The 22,073-nt window shown below is 44.8% G+C and overlaps 1 protein-coding gene across 1 annotated transcript in view; it reads left to right on the forward strand.

Annotated features, from left to right (window-relative positions):
* Window positions 1-22,073, forward strand: part of GOLGB1 (golgin B1) — a 959,320-nt gene that overhangs the window by 693,433 nt on the left and 243,814 nt on the right. Inside the window, exon 16 of the mRNA XM_069629448.1 lies at window positions 12,217-12,375. Coding sequence (XP_069485549.1) covers window positions 12,217-12,375 — 159 coding nt within the window. The remainder of the gene's footprint in view (window positions 1-12,216; window positions 12,376-22,073) is intronic.

Consider the following 22,073-nt stretch of genomic DNA (forward strand, 5'->3'; position numbering starts at 1 on the left):
CAAGACGACACGGAGCAACACAGGTTCGATCCCCAGGTCCGCGCTTAGAAACCTCTGGGTATTAAGCGCGTTATAAATAACCTATCATATCATAGGGAATTTCAGGCACCTCCCTCACTTCCTGCCCCTGCCAGACACGCTTGAGCCAGAGGCTTTCTTCACCGGTGAATCCTGCCAAAGACAAAATGAACAAAGGGACCAAACCTAGTTTAGCACGCAGAGTAAATCTCAAGAAGGACCTTTCCAACAAGAAATGGCAAAAAAAGAACACTGTGGCCATTTTGACAAAATGGGCACCCATGGGTGTCTTACTGCAGCTGCAATTGCAGCCTGCAGTAAAAATACACAATAGTAGGAAAAAGTAAACCACTGCCACCAGCCATTAATTGTAGAAAGGGTAACATAAAAATGTTACATGAGAAACTAGAAAAAGGGGATACTAACCCCTCCAGCACCCTATTGTAACATAGTGTGTGCTGGGTCTAGAAAGTTACAGTGTAAGTAAAGTCAATTTCACTTCACTGTTCTTAGAAACAGTAGTTTATCAAAGACGAGGTAGTTAAACCTTTTGGGAAATCTGAAAAACTTCCCTGTGTCACTGCGATGAAGGTGCTGTGTGACACAATGTAAGAAGATGATACAGTGTTCAGATCAAAGAAAATAACATGAGAGTGGGAAAAAGGTCTCACTCTCTCCAGGTTAGAAATTGAAAGTCTAAAGTCCAGCAAAAAGTGCTGGGGGGGTCCCTAAGGTGGAAGGGAATTATCACATTTCTGAGAATTCTCCCTAACAAGGCCAGCCTCACATTGTCCAGTGCTTACCTAAAGCTCAACCCCTCCAAGACTGAATTCCTACTGCTGATCAACAACACTGAACACCCTGAAATCCAGACCTGGCTCTTTGCTAAGTACCTCGAGGGCTTCATAACCCAACTGGCCCCCTGCTCCAAGTCCTTTGGGTTTTTACATCGACAGACACCTCGCCTTCAAACAGCACATAGCAAGGAAGACACAAACAGCTTGTTTTCAACTTTCTATCCTGCAGGAAATCAAGCCCTTCATCCCAGAAAAGAACTTCAGATCCTCTGTCTAAGGCTTGGTCCTCTCCTACCTAGATGGTGGCAGTGCCCTTTTGGAAGGCCTTCCGGCAACTACCCTTGCACCACTGAGAAGTGTCCTGCATGCACCAGCATGGCTCATCAAAGGGCTCTGCAAATTCATCCACATGAACTCAACCACCATCCAACTGCTTTGACATCTGCTGCAAGCATGTATCATTTTCAAATCCTGTTGCATCAGCTATAAGGCTGTAACGCTCACCTGATTCCCGCAGAGGCGCCGGTCTTGACTGGGTGAATGCCGTATCTTCAAAGGTGATGTATAACACACGGTTGGCTCTTTGGGCTGGACCTCTGTGCACTGTATGTCTGACTCGAAGAGTAAGATGTCTGCAGATAGAAAATATGGGATTAATGAACTGGGGTTATTGGGTGCCTCTCTCCTCTTCCCTTTCTCTTCTCCTGTAGAACCCCAAAGGTAAGGTACGCCTTAGGTAAGTGAACGCCGAGCTCTCCATCTGCCTCGGGGCAGGGTGCCGTAACCAGTTTCTTCACTGGATAAGGGTGCAGGCCTCTTGACCTCAGAGGACTGCTGTCCGTCGTTAACTGCACGAACGGTAAGTTCTGGGCACTTCAAATGTCTTAAAAGTCTTTTGTAATGATATCTCTTGTTTTGCAGGGTTCCTGCGATGGCGGGCTGATGAGAGTTGAGGATCGAACCCGCGTGAGGAATAGAAGCGCCTGGAAGCACGTAAGTAAGCGCTTGTAGCCTGCTTCACGATGCGCACTAACTGTCCCTTTTATCTTGCAGGTACAAGTTCGAAGCTTTAGAGAAGCTGAAGGGTGCTGGAATACCCACTGGATTTGGCGTGGGAATGAGTAATGGCACGTGAGTAATAAAGTTGCCCAATGTCTTTAAACGCACCTTCTTTTGTCTTTCAGATGCGGGAATGCAGTGCGAAGACCTCCGGAGCATGCGAAGAGTAGGTAAGCTTTTGTCTTTCAGATGCCGGAATGCAGTGCGAAGACCTCCGGAGCATGCGAAGAGTAGGTAAGCCTTTGTCTTTCAGATGCCGGAATGCAGCGCGAGGCGTTGGTGACAGCCGATGGACCAGGTAAGAGATGCGCTGCCACTGAAGACCGTAGTGCTAACCTGTTCTTTCTTTGTCTTTACAGGTGCTGCTGAAGACTGGATTCCAGGATGGTAAGCCTTTGTTCCCTTAGGCCCAGGATCAGAAGCAGAAGACACGATGAGCATTCTGCTGCAGAGAATGCAGAATAACGCAAAGCAAGATTCATCCATCGGGTGTGGTTTAAATAGCCTCCTGTAGTGCTTAGGTGTCTCCTTCCACAGCCACGCCTAGGTAAGAAAAGAGTTCCTGCTTTCCAGAAGAGTTCCAGTGTTCTGAACCTAGGGAGTGGCTCCTGCCCCACCCAACAGGAAAAGTAGTCCCAAACAGAAGAGGATCAGGGGTTCAACTGGCAGCTAAGTAAGCAGCATGGTCTGCTGCAGGTAAGTCCCCCCAAGCATTATGAGCCTGGCGCTTCCAGCGCTGGGACTGGGCATCTTTATGAGCCTGGTGCCACTGGCGCCAGGACATGGTCCAAAAGGTCCCAATTGGGACTGGCTGGCACTCGGAACCGGGGTTATGGGTCTGCTTCCAAGGGAGTCGGGCAAGTCCTGATCTTTTGGAAGCAGAGATCATGACAGCACCCCCCCTCAAGGCCCCTCCCAAACCGGGCTTCTCCGGGGGTTTGTGCTTGTTAGGAAATGTTCGATGAAATCTTTTGATTAGACGAGGCGCGTGGACATATTCTGCAGGTTCCCAGGATCTTTTTTGGGGACCGTAGCCTTTCCAGTCAATCAGGTAAAATAGTTTAGATTTGGAGATCTTGGAATCCAGGATGCTTTTGACTTCAAACTCGAGTTCTCCATCAACTAGAATAGGTTTTGGAGATGTAGTTAGTCGGGTTTGAGGTTGCACGGGTTTTAATAGAGAGACGTGGAAGACCGGATGTATCTTCATGTGAGGGGGCAAGTCCAACTTGACCGCTACTGGATTTACTATGGTAGTGATGGAATAGGGACCAAGGTATCTTGGGTTGAATGTGCGTGGTCCTTTTAGAGGTAGATATTTGGTGGATAACCAGACTTGATCTCCTACTTGATATTGGGGGGCTTCCTTCCGATGTTGGTCTGCTCCTTTCTTGTATTGTTCTTTAGCCCTTTGAAGGTGAGAAACGGCTTCCTTAAAGGCTTGGGTGATTGTAGAATGCAGGTGGTCTACTGCTGGTGTTCCAAGATCTTGGAGTGGATCCAACTCCGAGGTTCGAGGGTGACTACCGTATAAAAGAAAAAACGGGGTCTTCCCAGTTCCCGAGTGGACAGAGTTATTGTAGGCATATTCGGCTATCCAAAGGATATCTTTCCAAGTTTTTTCAGTTTGTTGTAGCATGCAGCGCAAATACTGTTCCAGAGTTTGATTGGTCCTCTCGGTTTGTCCGTCGGTTTGAGGGTGGTGGCTGGTCGAAAGTCTCACATCAATTTGAGCCGACCGACAGCAACTTCGCCAAAAATGAGAAATAAATTGACTACCTCGATCCGAAATTAGAACTGAAGGAAAACCGTGCAGTCGGACGATGTTTTCGAGAAATTCTCGGGCCAGAGTTGCTGCTGTTGGTAAGCCTTTGAGTGGAATGAAATGCGCCATCTTGGAGAATAGGTCCACGATTACTAGGATCGTATTGTATCCGGAGCATGGAGGTAGATCGGTGATGAAGTCCATAGAAAGCGTATGCCAAGGGCGAGGCGGGATGTCAATAGGGCGTAAGAGGCCGGCTGGTTTTTCCTTTTGACTCTTGTTTTGGGCGCATACTCCACAGGACATTATAAAGTCTCTGATATCTTTTTTCCAAGACGGCCACCAGAAGTAGCGCTTGATCTTTTCCGAGGTCTTGGTCATACCGGGATGTCCTTCCATTAAAGAATCGTGATAACAAGAGATTACCTTTTTCTGTAAATCTGTGCTGGGCAGGTATAACCGTTCTTGGAAATATAATAGGTTGTCCTTCACCGTAAAGTCCTTTCCCTGCAGATGCCAATTCTGTATGTCTGCTGGAGTTACCAGTAGCCTGGCTTTATCCTTAACTTCCTCTATGGATTGTGTGGCGATAACACCTAGAATTCTTTGTTGGGGAATGATAGGTACAGGTTTAGGATTGATCAAATGTTCTTCCACTCCCATCCGAGAAAGGGCATCAGCTTTACCGTTTTTTGTACCAGGTCGATAGGTAATTATGAAGTCAAACTCGGCAAAGAATAGTGCCCAACGGAGTTGCCTAGAGGATTGAGCTTTTGCGGTTTTCAAATATTGCAGGTTTCGGTGATCTGTAATCACAGTAACGGTGTGTCGGGCCCCCAGAAGATAATGCCGCCAAGCCTTAAAGGCGGACTTGATAGCTAGAAGTTCCTTATCAGTAATAGTGTAATTGATTTCAGGAGGCGAGAATTTGCGGGACCAAAATGCCACGGGATGCAACTGATTGGTTACTGGGTCCTTTTGTGATAGAACTGCCCCCATGGCAAGGCTCGAAGCATCAGTTTCAACGATGTAGGGGAGTTCTGGGCGAGGATGTTTTAAAATCGGTGCAGAGATAAATCTAGTCTTCAAATTCTGGAAAGCTTGTTCCGCCTCGGTAGACCATTCAAAACGTTTGTTTTTCTTTAACAAGGCGGTGATGGGCTGGACTATTCGAGAGAATTCGGGGATAAACCTGCGGTAAAAGTTAGCGAAGCCTAACATGCTTTGAACACCTTTTACGGAGGATGGCGATGGCAATTTGAGAATTGCATCGACCTTCTTTGAATCCATACGCACTCCGCTAGGTGATAATATGAATCCCAAGAATTCAACTTCAGTCACGTTGAAAACACATTTTTCCAACTTAGCGAAAAGTTTGTGTTGACGCAATCTCTCGAGGACCATTTTCACGTGTTTCCGATGTTCAGTTTCCGATGAAGAATAAACGAGGATGTCGTCAATGTAAACAACAACACACACATCTATGAGCTATCTGAGGACATCGTTCATAAAATATTGAAAGGCGGCCGGGGCATTGCAAAGTCCGAAGGGCATGACCTGATATTCAAATAGCCCATACTTGGTGCGGAAGGCCGTCTTCCATTCATCGCCCTCTTTTACTCGTACCAAGTGGTAGGCTCCTCTAAGATCCAGCTTTGTATATATGCATGCTTTTCTGACTTGGTCCAGGAGTTCAGGGATCAAAGGTAACGGATATCTATTCTTAACGGTGATCTGGTTCAGGGCGCGATAATCTATACAAGTTCTAAGGTCCCCTTCTTTTTTTGGAACGAAGAACAAAGCTGAGGAAGCAGGGGACTTGGAAGGACAAATAAACCCATTCGCTAGGTATTGATCCAGGTATTGTCGGAGGTGAAGATTCTCAGGCTCGGTGAGGGCATAAATTCTACTACAAGGAGGAGTAGATCCAGGTATCAGGTCTATCTGGCAGTCATAAGACCTATGAGGAGGTAGAGAGTTAGCCTGATCCTTCCGGAAAACATCTTGGAATTCTAGGTATTCAGGAGGTAACTGGGGAGCCTCCGAGGAAATTGCTGCCAGTGCAACACCAGGTCGAGGGTGACAAGTAGAGACACATTCTGGAAACTGAACCGTTCTTGCTCGCCAATCGATCTGAGGATTGTGCTTCTCTAACCAAGGAATTCCTAGAATAATCTGGAACTGAGGGGCCTTGATCACATCGAACACGATCTTCTCATGGTGTCCATCTTGACTTACTAGCGTCACTTCTTGGGTGGTATGCGTTACTGGTCCGGAGGCTATCTCCGTACCATCCACCGTAGTAATGACGTCCTTTACAGCCTTTGGACAAAGAGGCAGCTGTTTTCTCCTTTCCCGCTCCTTTTGTGTTAGTGGTCCTTTCAGGCCCCCTATTTGCATGGGTTCCCCAGAGTCTACTCCTTAGGTAGGAGTTGGTGGTTTGGAAAATACTCGAGCATCAAACTTGGAACGATCGGCCTTCCTGTTCTGCAGTCTGTGGTCAATTTGAACGACTAAATCAATATAGTCCGAACAGTCTTGCGGGGGATTCACTACTTGGGCTAACACATCTTTGAGCTCTCCATGTAGACCTCTATAAAACAGCGTAATCCTTTTGTCCTCGGGCCATCGAGTTTCCACTATCAGTCTGTTGAAAGACAAAATATAATCCAAAAGGTCTTGATTACCCTGTCGCAATGAAAGGAGCTCATTGTCCAAGGCCTGCCCCTGTGAATGTCTTGCAAACAGTTTTTCCATACTGAGCTGAAAAGCTTGAAAATCATGGAGAACCGGATCATCTTGATTAACTAGGGGGATCGACCAGTCTGCCACATTGCCACTAAGGTACGAAAGCACGAAAGCTACCTTAGCTTGATCAGTTGGAAAGGCTGCTGGCCGGCATAAGAAGTGCAACCGGCACTGGTTAATAAATACTGCAAACCTCTTTGGGTCACCAGAAAATCGTTCGGGCGGAGCCAGAGGTACATTCCCAGGTAGGTTGATCCGCACTGGGTTCGTAGAGGATGTTGAAGGAAGATTTGCCCCTGATGCGGGTAACGGAGTTTGTCCGGCTTGTGACTGTAGGAATTGTCTAGCGAGATCGTCTGTTCGCTCCTTGGAAATAATCAGTTCCCTTCTTAGAGCATTCGTTTCCTGACGGGCTGCATGCACTTCTGCTCTTAGTTCCCCAAGTAACTGGGCTAGCTGGTCGGTATCCGAGGTTTCCATAGCGCCTGGGTGGGAGTTTTGCAGTAGGCTTTGCGTTCTGTAACGCTCACCTGATTCCCGCAGAGGCGCCGGTCTTGACTGGGTGAATGCCGTATCTTCAAAGGTGATGTATAACACACGGTTGGCTCTTTGGGCTGGACCTCTGTGCACTGTATGTCTGACTCGAAGAGTAAGATGTCTGCAGATAGAAAATATGGGATTAATGAACTGGGGTTATTGGGTGCCTCTCTCCTCTTCCCTTTCTCTTCTCCTGTAGAACTCCAAAGGTTAACGCCCTCACCTTAGGTAAGTTAACGCCGAGCTCTCCATCTGCCTCAGGGCAGGGTGCCGTAACCAGTTTCTTCACTGGATAAGGGTGCAGGCCTCTTGACCTCAGAGGACTGCTGTCCGTCGTTAACTGCACGAACGGTAAGTTCTGGGCACTTCAAATGTCTTAAAAGTCTTTTGTAATGATATCTCTTGTTTTGCAGGGTTCCGGCGATGGCGGATGGCGGGCTGATGAGAGTTGAGGATCGAACCCGCGTGAGGAATAGAAGCGCCTGGAAGCACATAAGTAAGCGCTTGTTGCCTGCTTCACGATGCGCACTAACTGTCCCTTTTATCTTGCAGGTACAAGTTCGAAGCTTTAGAGAAGCTGAAGGGTGCTGGAATACCCACTGGATTTGGCGTGGGAAGGAGTAATGGCACGTGAGTAATAAAGTTGCCCAATGTCTTTAAACGCACCTTCTTTTGTCTTTCAGATGCGGGATGCAATGCCGAAGGCCTCCGGAGCGTGCGAAGAGCTGGTAAGCTTTTGTCTTTCAGATGCCGGAATGCAGTGCGAAGACCTCCGGAGCATGCGAAGAGTAGGTAAGCCTTCGTCTTTCAGATGCCGGAATGCAGCGCGAGGCGTTGGTGACAGCTGATGGACCAGGTAAGAGATGCGCTGCCACTGAAGACCGTAGTGCTAACGTAGTGCTAACCTGTTCTTTCTTTGTCTTTACAGGTGCTGCTGAAGACTGGATTCCAGGTTGGTAAGCCTTTGTTCCCTTAGGCCCAGGATCAGAAGCAGAAGACACGATGAGCGTTCTGCTGCAGAGAATGCAGAATAACGCAAAGCAAGATTCATCCATCGGGTGTGGTTTAAATAGCCTCCTGTAGTGCATAGGTGTCTCCTTCCACAGCCACGCCTAGGTAAGAAAAGAGTTCCTGCTTTCCAGAAGAGTTCCAGTGTTCTGAACCTAGGGAGTGGCTCCTGCCCCACCCAACAGGAAAAGTAGTCCCAAACAGAAGAGGATCAGGGGTTCAACTGGCAGGTAAGTAAGCAGCATGGTCTGCTGCAGGTAAGTCCACCCAAGCATTATGAGCCTGGCGCTTCCAGCCCTGGGACTGGGCATCTTTATGAGCCTGGTGCCACTGGCGCCAGGACATGGTCCAAAAGGTCCCAATTGGGACTGGCTGGCACTCGGAACCGGGGTTATGGGTCTGCTTCCAAGGGAGTCGGGCAAGTCCTGATCTTTTGGAAGCAGAGATCATGACAAAGGCTGTCACCCTGAAGTCCCCAAGCTGCCACACTGAGTAACTTTGCATCTTACCAGAAGTAAGGACATGTGCAGACTTGAACTCCGCTGGTGCAGTAAGGAAAGAACCAGAAGACGGGCCTCCCCCAGTCAACATCAGACTCATCCCATTGCTTCTGCAGTTCAAGAAAGAGCTCCAGACCTTCCACTTCAAGGGATGTTTTCTCCCTAACACCTAGTTCTGCAAAGCCTCCACTCCCCATGTACCTGAGACTCTGTGATCTGCTCCTCACAGTTTCCTTCCCTGGTTGCTTGTAGATCCCTTGCTGTCAATTTCCTGCCGTCCACTGTTAGCTCCCCACTTCCTCTTTCTCTGCTTCCCTCACTGTGTTCTTCCCCCTAGGATTGTAAAATGCTCTGTTGCTTTCCAGATCTAGGTCTGCGATCAATAAATACCATAATAATACAAAAAAGTACCATACAATCTAGTTTCTGACCTTTACAGAGAGCAGTGTCTGCCCTTATTGCAATATGGGATGGTGATCTTTCAAATTCTGATGCAGACTGTCTATCACTACTGGTGATGTTGGGTTCATTTGCACATTTGATACAGTAGACAACATGATCTTTCTGTCTCAACTCTATGAAATCGTGGGAGTTCCTGAGGTAGTCCTCTGATGTTCCACTCGTTTTTGGCTGATAGAGTTCTACAGGTACAAATGGGCCCTTTCTTTTTTTTGGCTCAATAGCAGTTTCCTCCAGGGTGTTGGAGGCGGTCGCCTCGCCCCCCATTACATTTTAACATCAATATTTGCCCATGATTTTTCTCCTTAATGAGTGAGTGTGGTCTGCAGTATCATTCTTACACTGGCGGCACCCAGATTAATTTAAGAATTAGTTCTCCGTCTGATGAAACAGCTCAACTGATGAGTGGTTTGAATGAAGTTCAGAGCTGGGTGTTGCACAACGGGTTGAAAATCAATCCATCCAAAACAGAGATAATTCTTCTGGTGCACAAACACATGTTACTTGACCCAGCCAGACATCCAGTCCCTCTAGCCTGTTGGGCTACTCTAATACGGTTCAGAATGATGGAGTCCAGCTCACTCAATACCTAACTATATCCCAATGTATCAACATTTTGAAAAGTACTCCTCTGGTTGCCAGCTTGACAGTGGATACATGCAAGGCCTCTGTCTGGTCTACAGGTTTTTTGGTAGGTTTGCCCGTTCTTATTTTGCCAACAATGCTTCCCACTATCCACCTGTCCAACGGCTGTAATCTCTTGATTCATGTCTTCTAGTTGAACCAAAAACGAGTACAGATAAGAGATGACGCAGAGTCTTAGTCGCTGGCCCTCGCCTTTGGGACTGCTCTACTAATATAAGTAATAATTAGTCAGTCTTTTCTGCTTTCCTTATGTAAAGCTTTGAAAACTCTTCTTATTTTTGATGATTTGACTACCTATCTGTATTGGTCAGTTATCATGCATAAAACCTTCTCTTCCCATCTGTATGCAGCTGCAGTTTATTCTGCCTGATGTGCGCACTATTCAATAAATTCAAGATTATCCTGCACTGCTTTTCTTAAGAGAGGTAGTAGAGCTACACAATAGACATCAATAGGGTACAGGGTCCCTATGCACTAGTAGACCCTAAGGCTAACCATTGCCTCCAGAACAAAATGAGCAAAACTAGTGCTTTTGGTTGAAGAATATCTTGCAAGGGATGAGGAAGCTGCATAAAAAAAAAATATTTCCAAACAGTGCCTTTTTTTGCAAACCACTGAATTAAAACTCTCATCTCCACCCTTGATACTATTGATCTAGTCTTGTGTCAGACCAACCCATCTCTCTATCGCTTTGCCCCCTTAACAAAATGTGCAAATTGCACTCTGTGCACCCCCCACTTCTTTCCCATCTCTGCTCACATCCTCGAGCGTGGCTGTTTTTCAATGTCACCAAACACTCTTTAAATTCCTTTTGCTCATCTTTATATCTGTTAATGGGCTCCCGCCTTCCTTTGTCAGGCTAACTCAGTCACCTACTAATCCACATCTTAAACTGTTTGCTTGAGCACCCTACTGAATGTCTTTCTCTCACATGCTGCCTTCCACTCCTGCTCTTTCTCTCCTTGCCCCTTCCTCTTCTTATCTAATACATTTCACTACTTTCCTCCATTTCACATCTACCCTTACACCATCTACTCACCCTTGGGGGGTGGAGGGGTTGGAGGGAAAAGCTTGACTAACCCCACAGAAGTTCTCTTCGTCTTGAGTATCTCCTCTGTGACCCCCCCTATTGCTCCTTGTTCGCTCAGCTGTACATAATGTTTATTCTATTATCAGTATATTACCCATCTGTACATAGTGTACATTACTTGAGTTGTCAATCTGCGCTATCTGCAGTCCATGTTCTCGCTCACATCTTTTCACTTTTGCACTGCTTGCATCGTTGCCCATTCCATTATCACTTTTTGTAAAGCACCCTGAAAAGGGATTGCTGTTCTCTGTTCTCACCCTCATCTGCAGAGTACTCGCCTTCTTCCTCATTAAAAGTTCATTCAAAATACAATACATTATAAATGTTAGAAAAAAGGTTTTTTGCTCCCGGTTATCTTGTTTAGAGATCCAAAATGATATTCATAACACTTTGGTTAGTACGAAGTGATTCGTTTATTTATGATAATTTTCTTGAGTGTTTCTTTCCATAGAAATTTTTTGTGTTTTGAGAAACACTGTTAGAAACTTGGAGTGCAAGTTTGGTCAGCCGACACGTGTTTCGACCCGTAGGGTCATTCTCAAGGCAAGTCAATTTTGCTGAATGCCCTCAGTGGGGTTCTGTTCAATTTGGGACTGTCCTTACGGCAGTCCTGGCTCCTATTGGGCCCTGTGTGTTATGTCTGCGTCCCTACTCTAGACATAACACACAGGGCCCAATAGGAGCCAGGACTGCCGTAAGGACAGTCCCAAATTGAACAGAACCCCACTGAGGGCATTCAGCAAAATTGACTTGCCTTGAGAATGACCCTATGGGTCGAAACACGTGTCGGCTGACCAAACTTGCACTCCAAGTTTCTAACAGTGTTTCTCAAAACACAAAAAATTTCTATGGAAAGAAACACTCAAGAAAATTATCATAAATAAACGAATCACTTCGTACTAACCAAAGTGTTATGAATATCATTTCGGATCTCTAAACAAGATAACCGGGAGCAAAAAAACTTTTTTCTTATCTACCAAACTGGGGCTCAGGCTAAACCCCAAAACTGCTCCTGTGATCTTGCCAAACTCACAATCAAAATACAAGTGATGCTCAGCACAGGCAGGTTCCATTCCTAGAAGCCTCAACCCACAGTACATTATAAATGTACACATAGTCATTGGTTTGAACCGCTCCTTTTTGTACAAGGTTGCTAAACTACAATAGTGTTTCCTGTAAGCAACTCCTACAGATATGGGTGATGACCTAACAATAAAACGTGTTTATCAAGTGTGCAGAGGGTTTTCCATAATGGATGTATATTGTATGTTCCCTTATGTGATGAGGTGTATTGTTAGTGGAACAGTCCTTTGTTGCCAGTGTGATGTTGGATGTTTTCATTGGAGGTTTCTTTTATGTACAGGAGAGAAGATGGCTGGAGGTGTGCTCTTATTTTTTAGAGATGGCTCTCTTGACAAACATGTCTTCTTAAAATGGACCACTTGGATTTCCTCTCCTTTCATTTATTATCGTCTATATACCGACTGTGCCTGGATAATAGAAAATAAACGTTTTCAGAACTAGATCCCCAGTGTATTCAGTCTGCTATCAAATTAATCTTCTTGTATTTTTTTTTAATGTTCCATCTAGCTTTCTCAGATATTTGAAGAAAAGAAATCTCTGTCCATCCAGCTCAGAGGAAGCAGCCAGAATGTCAGAGAGAGCCAGCAACGATACAATGAAGTCTTGAAGCACTGCGCGGTCCTCGAAGGGCAACTTCAAGAGTTGCAGTTGCAGCTAAAGGAATCAGTGAGTGGAAAAATTATGCACTTTTATATTGCGCTTAATAGCCCAGGAAAGGGACTAATTTATGAGGTTTTGGTTTTATGAGACTATCTATTTGTATTGCTTTTTTCTGTTCTCTGTGTCATGCAGTTGAACCTATACACATTGATTCAGTCCTTGTTTTTAGCTCATTTCCCCGATATTCACAACCTTTGTACCACTATGCATCAGCTACCAATATAAGATACCAATAGAAGATGTTGCTGACAAACCATATTTTATGTCTGTGTTCCACGTTGTCTTGCCTTTTGGATTTGGAAAAAAACGATTCCTGCCAGTATTTTGAACCTTTTTGTTCTTAATTTGAACATGACTATACTTATTAGTATGAAAGTCATACAGAAGAACTTTCACAAGTGTAAAGGGGCTATTGAAATTCAGTCCCCATCTTAAATCACAAATGTAAATCATCATGATGCATTTACATGTAATGGATTGTGTGCATATAAAAAGACTGTTAACATGTAGGCCCCCCAGAACTGTTTGAAAACTGTAATTTACGAGTGAGAAATAATTTCATCTGCTGCATTTTTTGATTACTCCTCCTCAGGATTTCAATCTGTGCTCTCTGAGAGTCTGTTGCATTTTTTTTATTTTCGATACAAACCAAAGGATCTTCCTTGAACAAAGGCCTCAGTGCCAGGACTGTCATAATTTCACTTGGTCTTTCTTGTAGTGTATTGTTTGTAGTGCTGCACTTCCCTCAGCAGCCATTTTAATTTGCTTCTGTGCCTTTTATCTTTTCATCTTTTGTCCTTTTAAATAATGTTTGATGTGTTCTTTGTTATTTTCTGAGAAAAGAATAGCATTTAAGCTTTTTTTCAAAACACTTCCATTTTTATGCAATTTTTTTTTATTTTTTTTTTTATTATTATACTTGTCTACAATCAAAAGAAAAATTTTGATTTTTACAAGAAGTCACGTCCCATATCTCAGATGTGAATATTAATGTCAAAATCTCAGATGTGAATGTCAAAACTGCTAAATTGCAGAACAGATAAGGACCATTGGAAAATAAAGGAGAAGAAAAAGAAAACAGTGCAACATAAGGAGAGAAAAAAAATTAAATGTTGAGCTACATCGTAGAGGTTTTGTTAAATGGGACCAAGTGCGGACCCACGCTCCGATGCTCGCTTAAGAGCTGCCTCCAAAATGTTTACAGCCGCGGTTGCCCATTTAGTTTTTTCGCCTGCAACCAGTCTGCACCACCATGTATCTTCTTCTCGGAGTGACGCATCATGCATTAATGGTGACAAAAAAGCTTCACGCAAATATGCTGTTTCTGCACAGTCTAAAAGTAAATGCTTTACAGTTTCCTCCTCTTGAGACTCTGGGCATAGTCTGCATGTTTTTATGCTAGATTTTGATCGGATGGCTTTAATTTCCTGGGTTAGCGTGAGATTTAGCCTCAGTTTCATGAAATTCTTTCGTAGGCTTTTGTCAGGGAATTTTATACAGTAATTCAAAGGTCTATTCAGCTTGTTAGTAGTTGGCGGCAAGTGGGCAAGTAATTTATTTGCTGTTACTGCCTCGCATGTTTGTATCCAGTCCTCCTGGGCTATTTTTCTCTTTAGCTTTACAGGATTGTGGATTAGATCTTCTGATGTACAAGCCAAATTAGCCAGAATTTCCTTTAGTTCTTGCTCCCATATCTTCAGGGCGATACAGTGGCCTTGGATAAGTTCCTTCCGAATAGCTTTGAATAGAGGTAAAGCATCAGGAGAAGTTATTTTACACAGGAGTCTCATTTGGCTTTGCTTGACTGACGCTTTCATCGATAGGAGGCCCAGTTCACGCCTGATAGCTGAGATAGATGTTGATTTTGGAAGGCCCAATACTGCCTTCCACAAAAAGCCCTCCAATTTCGGCCATAACGAGTCTTGGATGTTTAGTGCTGAGTCCATTGCGTAGATCATTGATGGGACCACCTTTTGTTTATAAAATTGTATCGCCGGTAGGAGAGAACATTTTCCGTATTTCCGGTCAACAAGTTTGGTCTGAGCGGTTAATGATTTTATTTTTAGCCACAAGGCTAAACGTGTGGCTTTTTCTGACCGCGTTGCGTCGAACATTATTCCTAAGTATTTTATACTAGGAACAGTTTCAATCTTTTTGTTGTTCAGGAACCAGCGGTCATTGCTACGTGTAGATGAACCAGTTTTCCCCATGATCAGAATCTTAGATTTGGCGATGTTTATTTCCAAATCATTCTCCTCAACGTATTTGGCCAGGTTGTTAATTTGACGCTGGAGCCCAATTTGTGTCTGGTCCATAAGGATTAGGTCATCCGCGTAGAGTAGTCTAGGTATTGCAATGTTTCCTACTTTTGGTGGAAAGACTCTTAACGACGTTTGGGTGTGTTGGAAGTCACCCAGAAATGCTATAAAGAGGGCTGGAGCAAGCGGGCATCCCTGCTTCACGCCTCGTTCCGATGGAAATTGCGCTGATAACAGGCCTTGTTTATTGAGACGGACTCTCAGCTTTGTGTTCGTATGAAGAGCGATCATCGGTCCTAAGATTTCTTCCGGGCAATTCCAGTTCGATAATTTTGACCAGAGCTTCCGTCGCCCAATTCTGTCAAAAGCCTGCGTCAGATCAACGAACGCTATGAATACTTTCGGTGCACCGTTCTTCACATTTTCTTTTATGATGTTTAATATCATAATATTTATACTTGTACTCGCGTTTTTCACAAAGCCTGTTTGAAGTTCGTCGAGGCATGGTGCAGTTCTTGCCCACCCGTGAAAGCGCGAGAGAAGAAGAGTTGCGAAAATCTTGCCCATGATGTCTAGCAGGGCTATTGGTCTATAATTCGCTGGATTGTCTCTACTTCCCTTTTTAAAGATGGGCACTATAAGTGCTTCTGTCCATGTTCTGGGGATCTGTTTCTTTACCTGGCATTCGTTGAAGATTTTAGATATTAAAAGGGACCATTCTTTGGGATGTTGCTTTAAGTCCATATTCGTTAAGCCATCTGGGCCCGGTGCCCTAGATGTTTTCAGCTTGAGAATTACGTTCAAAATTTCGTCTCGATCTGCAAGATCTGCCCATGTGGTCATTATCGGAAGAGCAGAAGATTCTGATGATTCAGGCAGAGATGCAAATTGAGCAGAAAAGAAGGACGTCCAGGTCAATTCTGGTATAACATTAGATAGTTGGTTAGCTTTCTCATTGCTTTCGTTTTTAATCAGTGCCCAGAAATCTTTCGATTTTTTGGTCATCAAGGTTTTAAGCATTTTTTCGGCATCATTCTGATACATTACTCCTTTATGATGTTTCAGCCATGCTTTGTATGATTTTGCGGCGGCTATGGCAGTTTCTTTTTGCTTGTTATTGTCTGAGACTCTGGCCATACGCTTCAATTTACGGAGTTATCTTCTTCTTAGTACTAATTGAAAATCATATTCATGGGATCTGTTATCATTAGATGAGTTTTGGAATCTTTGCTTTTTCCTGTACTTCACAAGTAACGGCAGGTAATTTGGTCTGGTTTGCGAGGAAGTATTGTTGTCATCTACCTCGTCAAATTTCCGAGCAATGTCTATGATATTTGCTGCTGAGAGTTGTATTCGCGAAAAGTTACTTGAAACCTCCAAATCGAATGGATAGAAATCTTTTGGAGTCCATACTGACTTCAGTGTCATAGATAGCAGATTGTGATCGCTAGCTTTTGTACGGTAGACTTCGTAGGAGTCAATAAATGACAGAAGAGAATGGGAAGCAAAAATGTAGTCCAGAGTTGCGAAGGTGCCGAGTCGTTCCCAAGTTGGAATCAATGGGAGGCGGCCACGCAACGTTGCCACATTGTGAAAATTTCTTGAGTCCATGAGGTCCGACCAACAGTACACCTCGTTCCGAGGATGATAATGAATGAAGGCTTGCCTCAGATTGTTCACACCTAGCGTTTAGGTCTCCACAGATAAGAATATAGTCAGTGGCCAATTCGATGGTGAATTTATCTAAGATGTCTATGACCACGTTGCAGAACTCCGAATTTGTTGTTCTTTGTGGATTCCAATAAACGTTTATGATGGCTAAACTGGATTTGATTTTCTTTCGAGATGGATTTTCGTGGTGGATCCATTCTGTTTGTAAAGCCAAAATACCGTAGGATTCTGCCACTTTCTTTTTGATGGAGATACCTGATCCGAGTTTAACTGCCGTCAGAAGGCCTGACGATGGTCTGCCAAACGGCCCCTTACATGCTGGAGAAATACAGGTTTCATAACCGTCGATCGTTGGAAGGTCCCTCAACCAAGTCTCTTGGAGGCAAATGATATCGAACTGTGCTAGATCAAAAGCATCTAGCTTGGTTAAATGTTCATGGCCTCTCGTATTCCACGAACACAACAATGCTTCTTTTGATATAAGAGGTTGGCGAGATTCATGCGTTATGTTGTCAGTTGGCGTTTGTGAGGTGTTTCGTTGTTATGTTTGAGCGTTAGGATTTAGCACCTTCTTTAGCCACCTCCATGGTCCCGAGGGTTCACGTTTTTTGTTGTGGGACCATTCCGCACTTTGCTCCGTCGATGACCCATGTCCTCGTTTATTCTCCCCTCTTTCGTTCTTACTCGTATTTTCTATGTAGTTTGATCTCTCGTGGCCTTCGTTCTCCTTTGTTTCGTAACGTCTGGACTGAAATCTACCTCGTCGGCTCTCCTCGTCCCTCCTGTACGTGGAAATTCTTTTCTTTGTCCTCTGGAGTTCTATGCCCGATCGATGGTCGTGTTGGGTTTCTGTCTGTCCACGCGGGGAATGCAACCGTTTTTCGAATGGCGACGGTGGTGGTTTTGTAATTTCTTCCAGGGCAAAGCCCATTTCTTTCAAGGATGTAATCACGTCTGGTTTAAGACGGTTGCTTGCTGTCTTTGATACGTGAAGATACGCTTTGGCCCTCTTGTGTCTATGATAGGGTTCGATCAACACGAGATCCGTCGTCTCCAAGGTTTCCAATTTCGGTATTTTTGCTAAGATTTTAAGGATTGTTTTCCTGTTTAGTACTACATAGTTTTTTCCGACCGTCAATTGCTCCATCTTGAAGGTTCGTGCTTGGGAAAGCCTGGCACTCATAGATAGGTCAGTCGGAGATTTCACCATATTTTGTTCCTTACCGGTGTTCTGCCTTTGTTTAGGGATTTCAGTTTTCGCTGCAATAGAATTCTTATTTTGATTAATTTTCTTTGGAGGGGCCAAAGTGGCTCTCTTTGCTTCTTTACCCGAGATGTCTGTCGGTCTCTGACTTTCAGATATGATTGTGGTTATAAGTGGTTCTCTCAGATTTTCCTGAGTGGTAATCTTTTCTGGTGTGTTCGTTTGCAAATCTCGATTTTGGTCAGGGTCGTCTTGTGAATCGTGAGTTTCTTCATAATCCAGGTGAACTGTTAGATCTGAAAGTGATATATTTCCCAGTGAATCGACTGAAGATGCACAGGAAATGTCTAATTCAATTATCTCTTGTTCCTTTATTGAGTTTTGACAGACCGGACCTTTAGCCATAATGGTAGTTTTTGATGGTAATGCAGGGTTGCTGGAAATTGGCAAAGTTGCCTTTGCGGTATTGAAAATTGTCGCTATTTTAGTTTGGTTGCCACTTTTTTTTCCCTTTCGGCCTTTTGAACCAGGGCATTGAGTCTTCTTAATAGGAATAGTATTTATCTCGTCAGTTTTTGGATCCTTCGAAGTAGACGTTAAATTTTTCTCCTTTTGGGTCGTCGCGTGTACTTCTTGAAGAGAAGTTGTCATAATTTTTGCTTCAATTAGGTTTTGAAGCTGAGCAAATTTGGCATCTTGCTGTTTTTCTTTCTCTGTGTTTTGTTGAATTAACGCTGTTATAAAGCCCTCTAAGAATGTTACTTTGGTGTTTATTGAAGCTGACAGAGTTATAGAGTCTTTCATTGAGTCATTTATTGACTCGTACAGCTTAACAAAAGGGGCTAATCCCACCGTAATTGCTGACATAATAGTGAGAAGATCCGTTTTTTTTTGATGGAGTCTCTTTGTGTAAGGTTCCAGAATTACTACTAAGTCTTTCGCTTCTTAGAGGAGTTGAGATGTTATATTGAGGACCACTTTGAATTGAAGATCTCCGGACTGGAGAGTCTATGTTAATCGTTCTTTGGCCCGATTGGGACGGGACTGGGTGGTTCTGCAAAAGAGAGCGTGAACTTCTTTGCTCCCGTCCCTCAATTGCAGAAGTGTTGGTTGACGGAATTAGGAGCTCATTTCCAGGTCCTGACCTCTCCGTACCATAGGGTGGAACCTCATCATCGAGCAAATTCAGTTGAGGCATGGATGTGTCTATGGACGGTAAATTTTGGACGTTTTCTCTCTCCTTAATCTCAACGTAGGTTTCTGAATCAGGGACGGTGTCCTGCTCCCCCGTAGGGGCTTCCTGAAGTGGAGAGAATGATGCAGGTATAGTCTTTCCCTGGTTCACAACTAAAAATGCTGGGGGAGCTTCAGCGACTGCATCTAGTAATTCGGCATCTGAAAGTTCGACCTCAGATTCTGATTTCCTTTTGGTTTGTTTGAAGAAGAAATCTTTTAAGGAGTGATTCGTCGAAGGGTTTTGTGGGAGTAGCTTTCCCAGTTCTCCCTTTTGGGTTATTCCTCTAAAACCTTTTCTTTGATGTTGGCGATCTTGGTTTAAGAGTTCTCCTTGTTCCTTAGGGATCTTTTTTGTTAGCGCTCTTTTCTTTTAGCAGCGCTAAAGCTGTGTCTCTTTTCTGTTTAATTAGATCATTTGTGGCCACATTCAGTGGGGTGAGTATTGGTTCTCGATCAAAATCTGAATCCATATATTCCTTCCCCTCAGAATTTTGGGGGGTGTTTAAAATGCTTTTTCTCTCTTTGTTTAAAAGAGTAGGGCGCAGTACGCCCGCCAAGACAGCAGAGGGCGCCTCCTTTCCCACGCTGCAATCGCCAGGCGGCTCTCCCGTCTGACTGGGCAGAGGCACCGTCAGGGGGGCGGTGCGCGAAGACTCTCCCACCGCCGCTTCACCCGTGCCCAGGTCCGACTCCTGGGTTGCGCACACATGACCCGCGGCCACCCTCTGTGAGAGGTCGCACATTGTACCACCCGGCCCCCTCCCCACTGAGGATTCCCCGGCCCGCGGGCTGAGGTTTGCCTCGCTGCGTCCTCCGACACCGCTTGGCTCTACCTCACTCGCCACGGCGGAGGCTCTCGGACCGTAGGTAAACAACAGCGGGAGGGGTCGGGCCGCCACAGGCTCCTCCACCGAAGAAGGCGGCAGCAGTTTGGGTGCTGAAGACGGCGAAGACTCTGCGGAATGGCACATCGCATCAAGTACAGCAGGTAGGCGCAAAACTTGCGTCGATTTTCCCAGCAGAGTAGTAGAAATTACTTGGGGAGATGGTGAATCGAGTGGTCGAAAAGATGTTTTAGAGGGAGGTAAATCGTCTCCACTCGCGTCCTCATAGTTCTCCTCTCCCTCCTCCTCGTCTTGCGAATCCTGCAAGTTTTTCGTCTCATCTTCTGGGAGGCAAGGAGTTGTCCCGGAGGGGACTGAGCACATTTGTGCCGACACGATAGATACTGTTTTTCGTATGGGTGTGCTCACAGTGACTTTGGTAGCGCCATCAGACCCCGCACTCAATGGGCATGGTTTCGAAATTTTGCTAATTTCTTTCCGGTTTTGCAGGGGGGCGTACTTGCTCCTCAGTACTCTACCGGAGGGGCTTTTTTGTAGAGCCTGTGGAGCCAATTTATCCAAGGTGAGTGGATTGTCACGGTGTGGTTGGGTCGTTTTGGGGAGCGGCAGCAGAGTTCTAGAAACATCTTGCATCGACATATCCTCTCACCTCCAAGCCTCTGTAGACTGCTGAAGACTGCTCGCACCTCAGCGAGCCAACTCCGCGTGCCGCTCCGCGTAGTTTCAGGGGATTTTAACCTCTGAGGCAGGTCCAGTAGACAGGGTAGACAGACTACCAGGCAGGGAAACAGGGACTGCTGAAGACTGCTGAAGACTGCTCGCACCTCAGCGAGCCAACTCCGCGTGCCGCTCCGCGTAGTTTCAGGGGATTTTAACCTCTGAGGCAGGTCCAGTAGACAGGGTAGACAGACTACCAGGCAGGGAAACAGGGACTGCTGAAGACTGCCGAAGACTGCTCGCACCTCAGCGAGCCAACTCCGCGTGCAATTTCCATCAAAAAGAACAAAATTAGTGGTTTATTTGGTCAATTGTCTTGTCACCAAGTGTAAAATAGTAAAGTCCATGCAAATGATCTAACAGGTTTTTAAACAAAGAAACAGCTGAAATGTTTTTCATGCTGTGGCAAGTAAGGGAATAGTTTCTTAACTAACTCCATTTCTCCAGCATTGGTATCTTTCATGGATTCACATGCATAGAATATTCCCTGTCGACAGACTGGATCTAAGCATGTGAATCCATGAAAGATCCAATGCTGGAGAATTATAATAATGTCTCAAAACGACATTGAAATTATCAGAGTTTGTTTGAGCCTTCAACAGTGTGCTCTATTGTGTGATAAGTAACCGGCGCCCAAGTTAGTGGTCGGAAGGAGGGGCGGGAGGGGGGGCCAAGAAGGCCTTATGTCACCTGGCACACAGTGAAGGTGGTTCCTAAGACGAAACTTATCCATGTCGCCTTGTTCAGTTTCCTGAGTGTACCACTAAGGGAAGCTTGGAACGTTTAAAGGTGGTTAAAGCCACAAACGGGAGCTTGGAATGCAGATGTTTGACTTGAGAGCCCCAAACACTGATGAAAACAAAAGAGACACATGGAATGCAAGTTTTCACTGAAGCTTTAAGAGTCCGCACCAGAGGGCTCTCTTGTAAGTTAGGTGACCACTGCCGACGTTGGTGGTCCAGAGCCAAAGGCGAGGACCTCTAACGAGGGCACAGGTCACATAGCACACAATAGAGCCTGATAGTAGCACCCTGAATACTTACTGGATTAGGACATTTATACGTGGCTCCACATGGCATTTAGACAAATTGGGCCAACATTTGGGCAAGCACTTAACATTAAATTCAGATTTGGAACCCTTCCGTTGGCCAAACACTTACACAAATGGAACAAAAAGGACACTGACAAATTAGGGTACTGCAAGACAAAAATAGAGTGATTTCCACTTTGTGCTCAACTGTCCTTTTTATGTGAAGCTTGGGAAACGTTATCTCGAACCCCGATTCTTCGAACGAGGCATTACGAATACTACTGAAGCCATACAGTTCTTGGAATTGTCAGTGTGTTCAATAGCTACGTACCTACACAATGCGTGGGCACGGAGCAAGTATGTCTTGAAGAATGTTGTAGAGATTTTATAACATATTAATCGACCATTTTTAATCAACAGTAATTGTTTACATTTTGTAGGGCGGCTATGATGAACAGAAAATCACTATAGCAGAGCCACCCATCACAGTTTGAATCCTGTACTTTTATACTCTGGGCACTAAGTATTTTTCCAATGAGACTGTACTTTTAAAAATCTTGTTCATACTGTGATTTTGTCTACTTTATTGTTTTGTTGTGATTATATTGAATGTTTTAAATGTTTTATGGACATGCTCCGAAATAAACATTAATGAATCGATAGTAAGGGCTCAAATGATATTAAGAGTTTGTGCGGGGGTTAGAGGGGCGTTCTAATGACGCTTCAGGTAGGTTGCTTCATAG

This window comes from Ambystoma mexicanum, chromosome 12 (genome assembly GCF_040938575.1).
Source record: "Ambystoma mexicanum isolate Mex_15411 chromosome 12, UKY_AmexF1_1, whole genome shotgun sequence".
NCBI lineage: Eukaryota > Metazoa > Chordata > Amphibia > Caudata > Ambystomatidae > Ambystoma > Ambystoma mexicanum.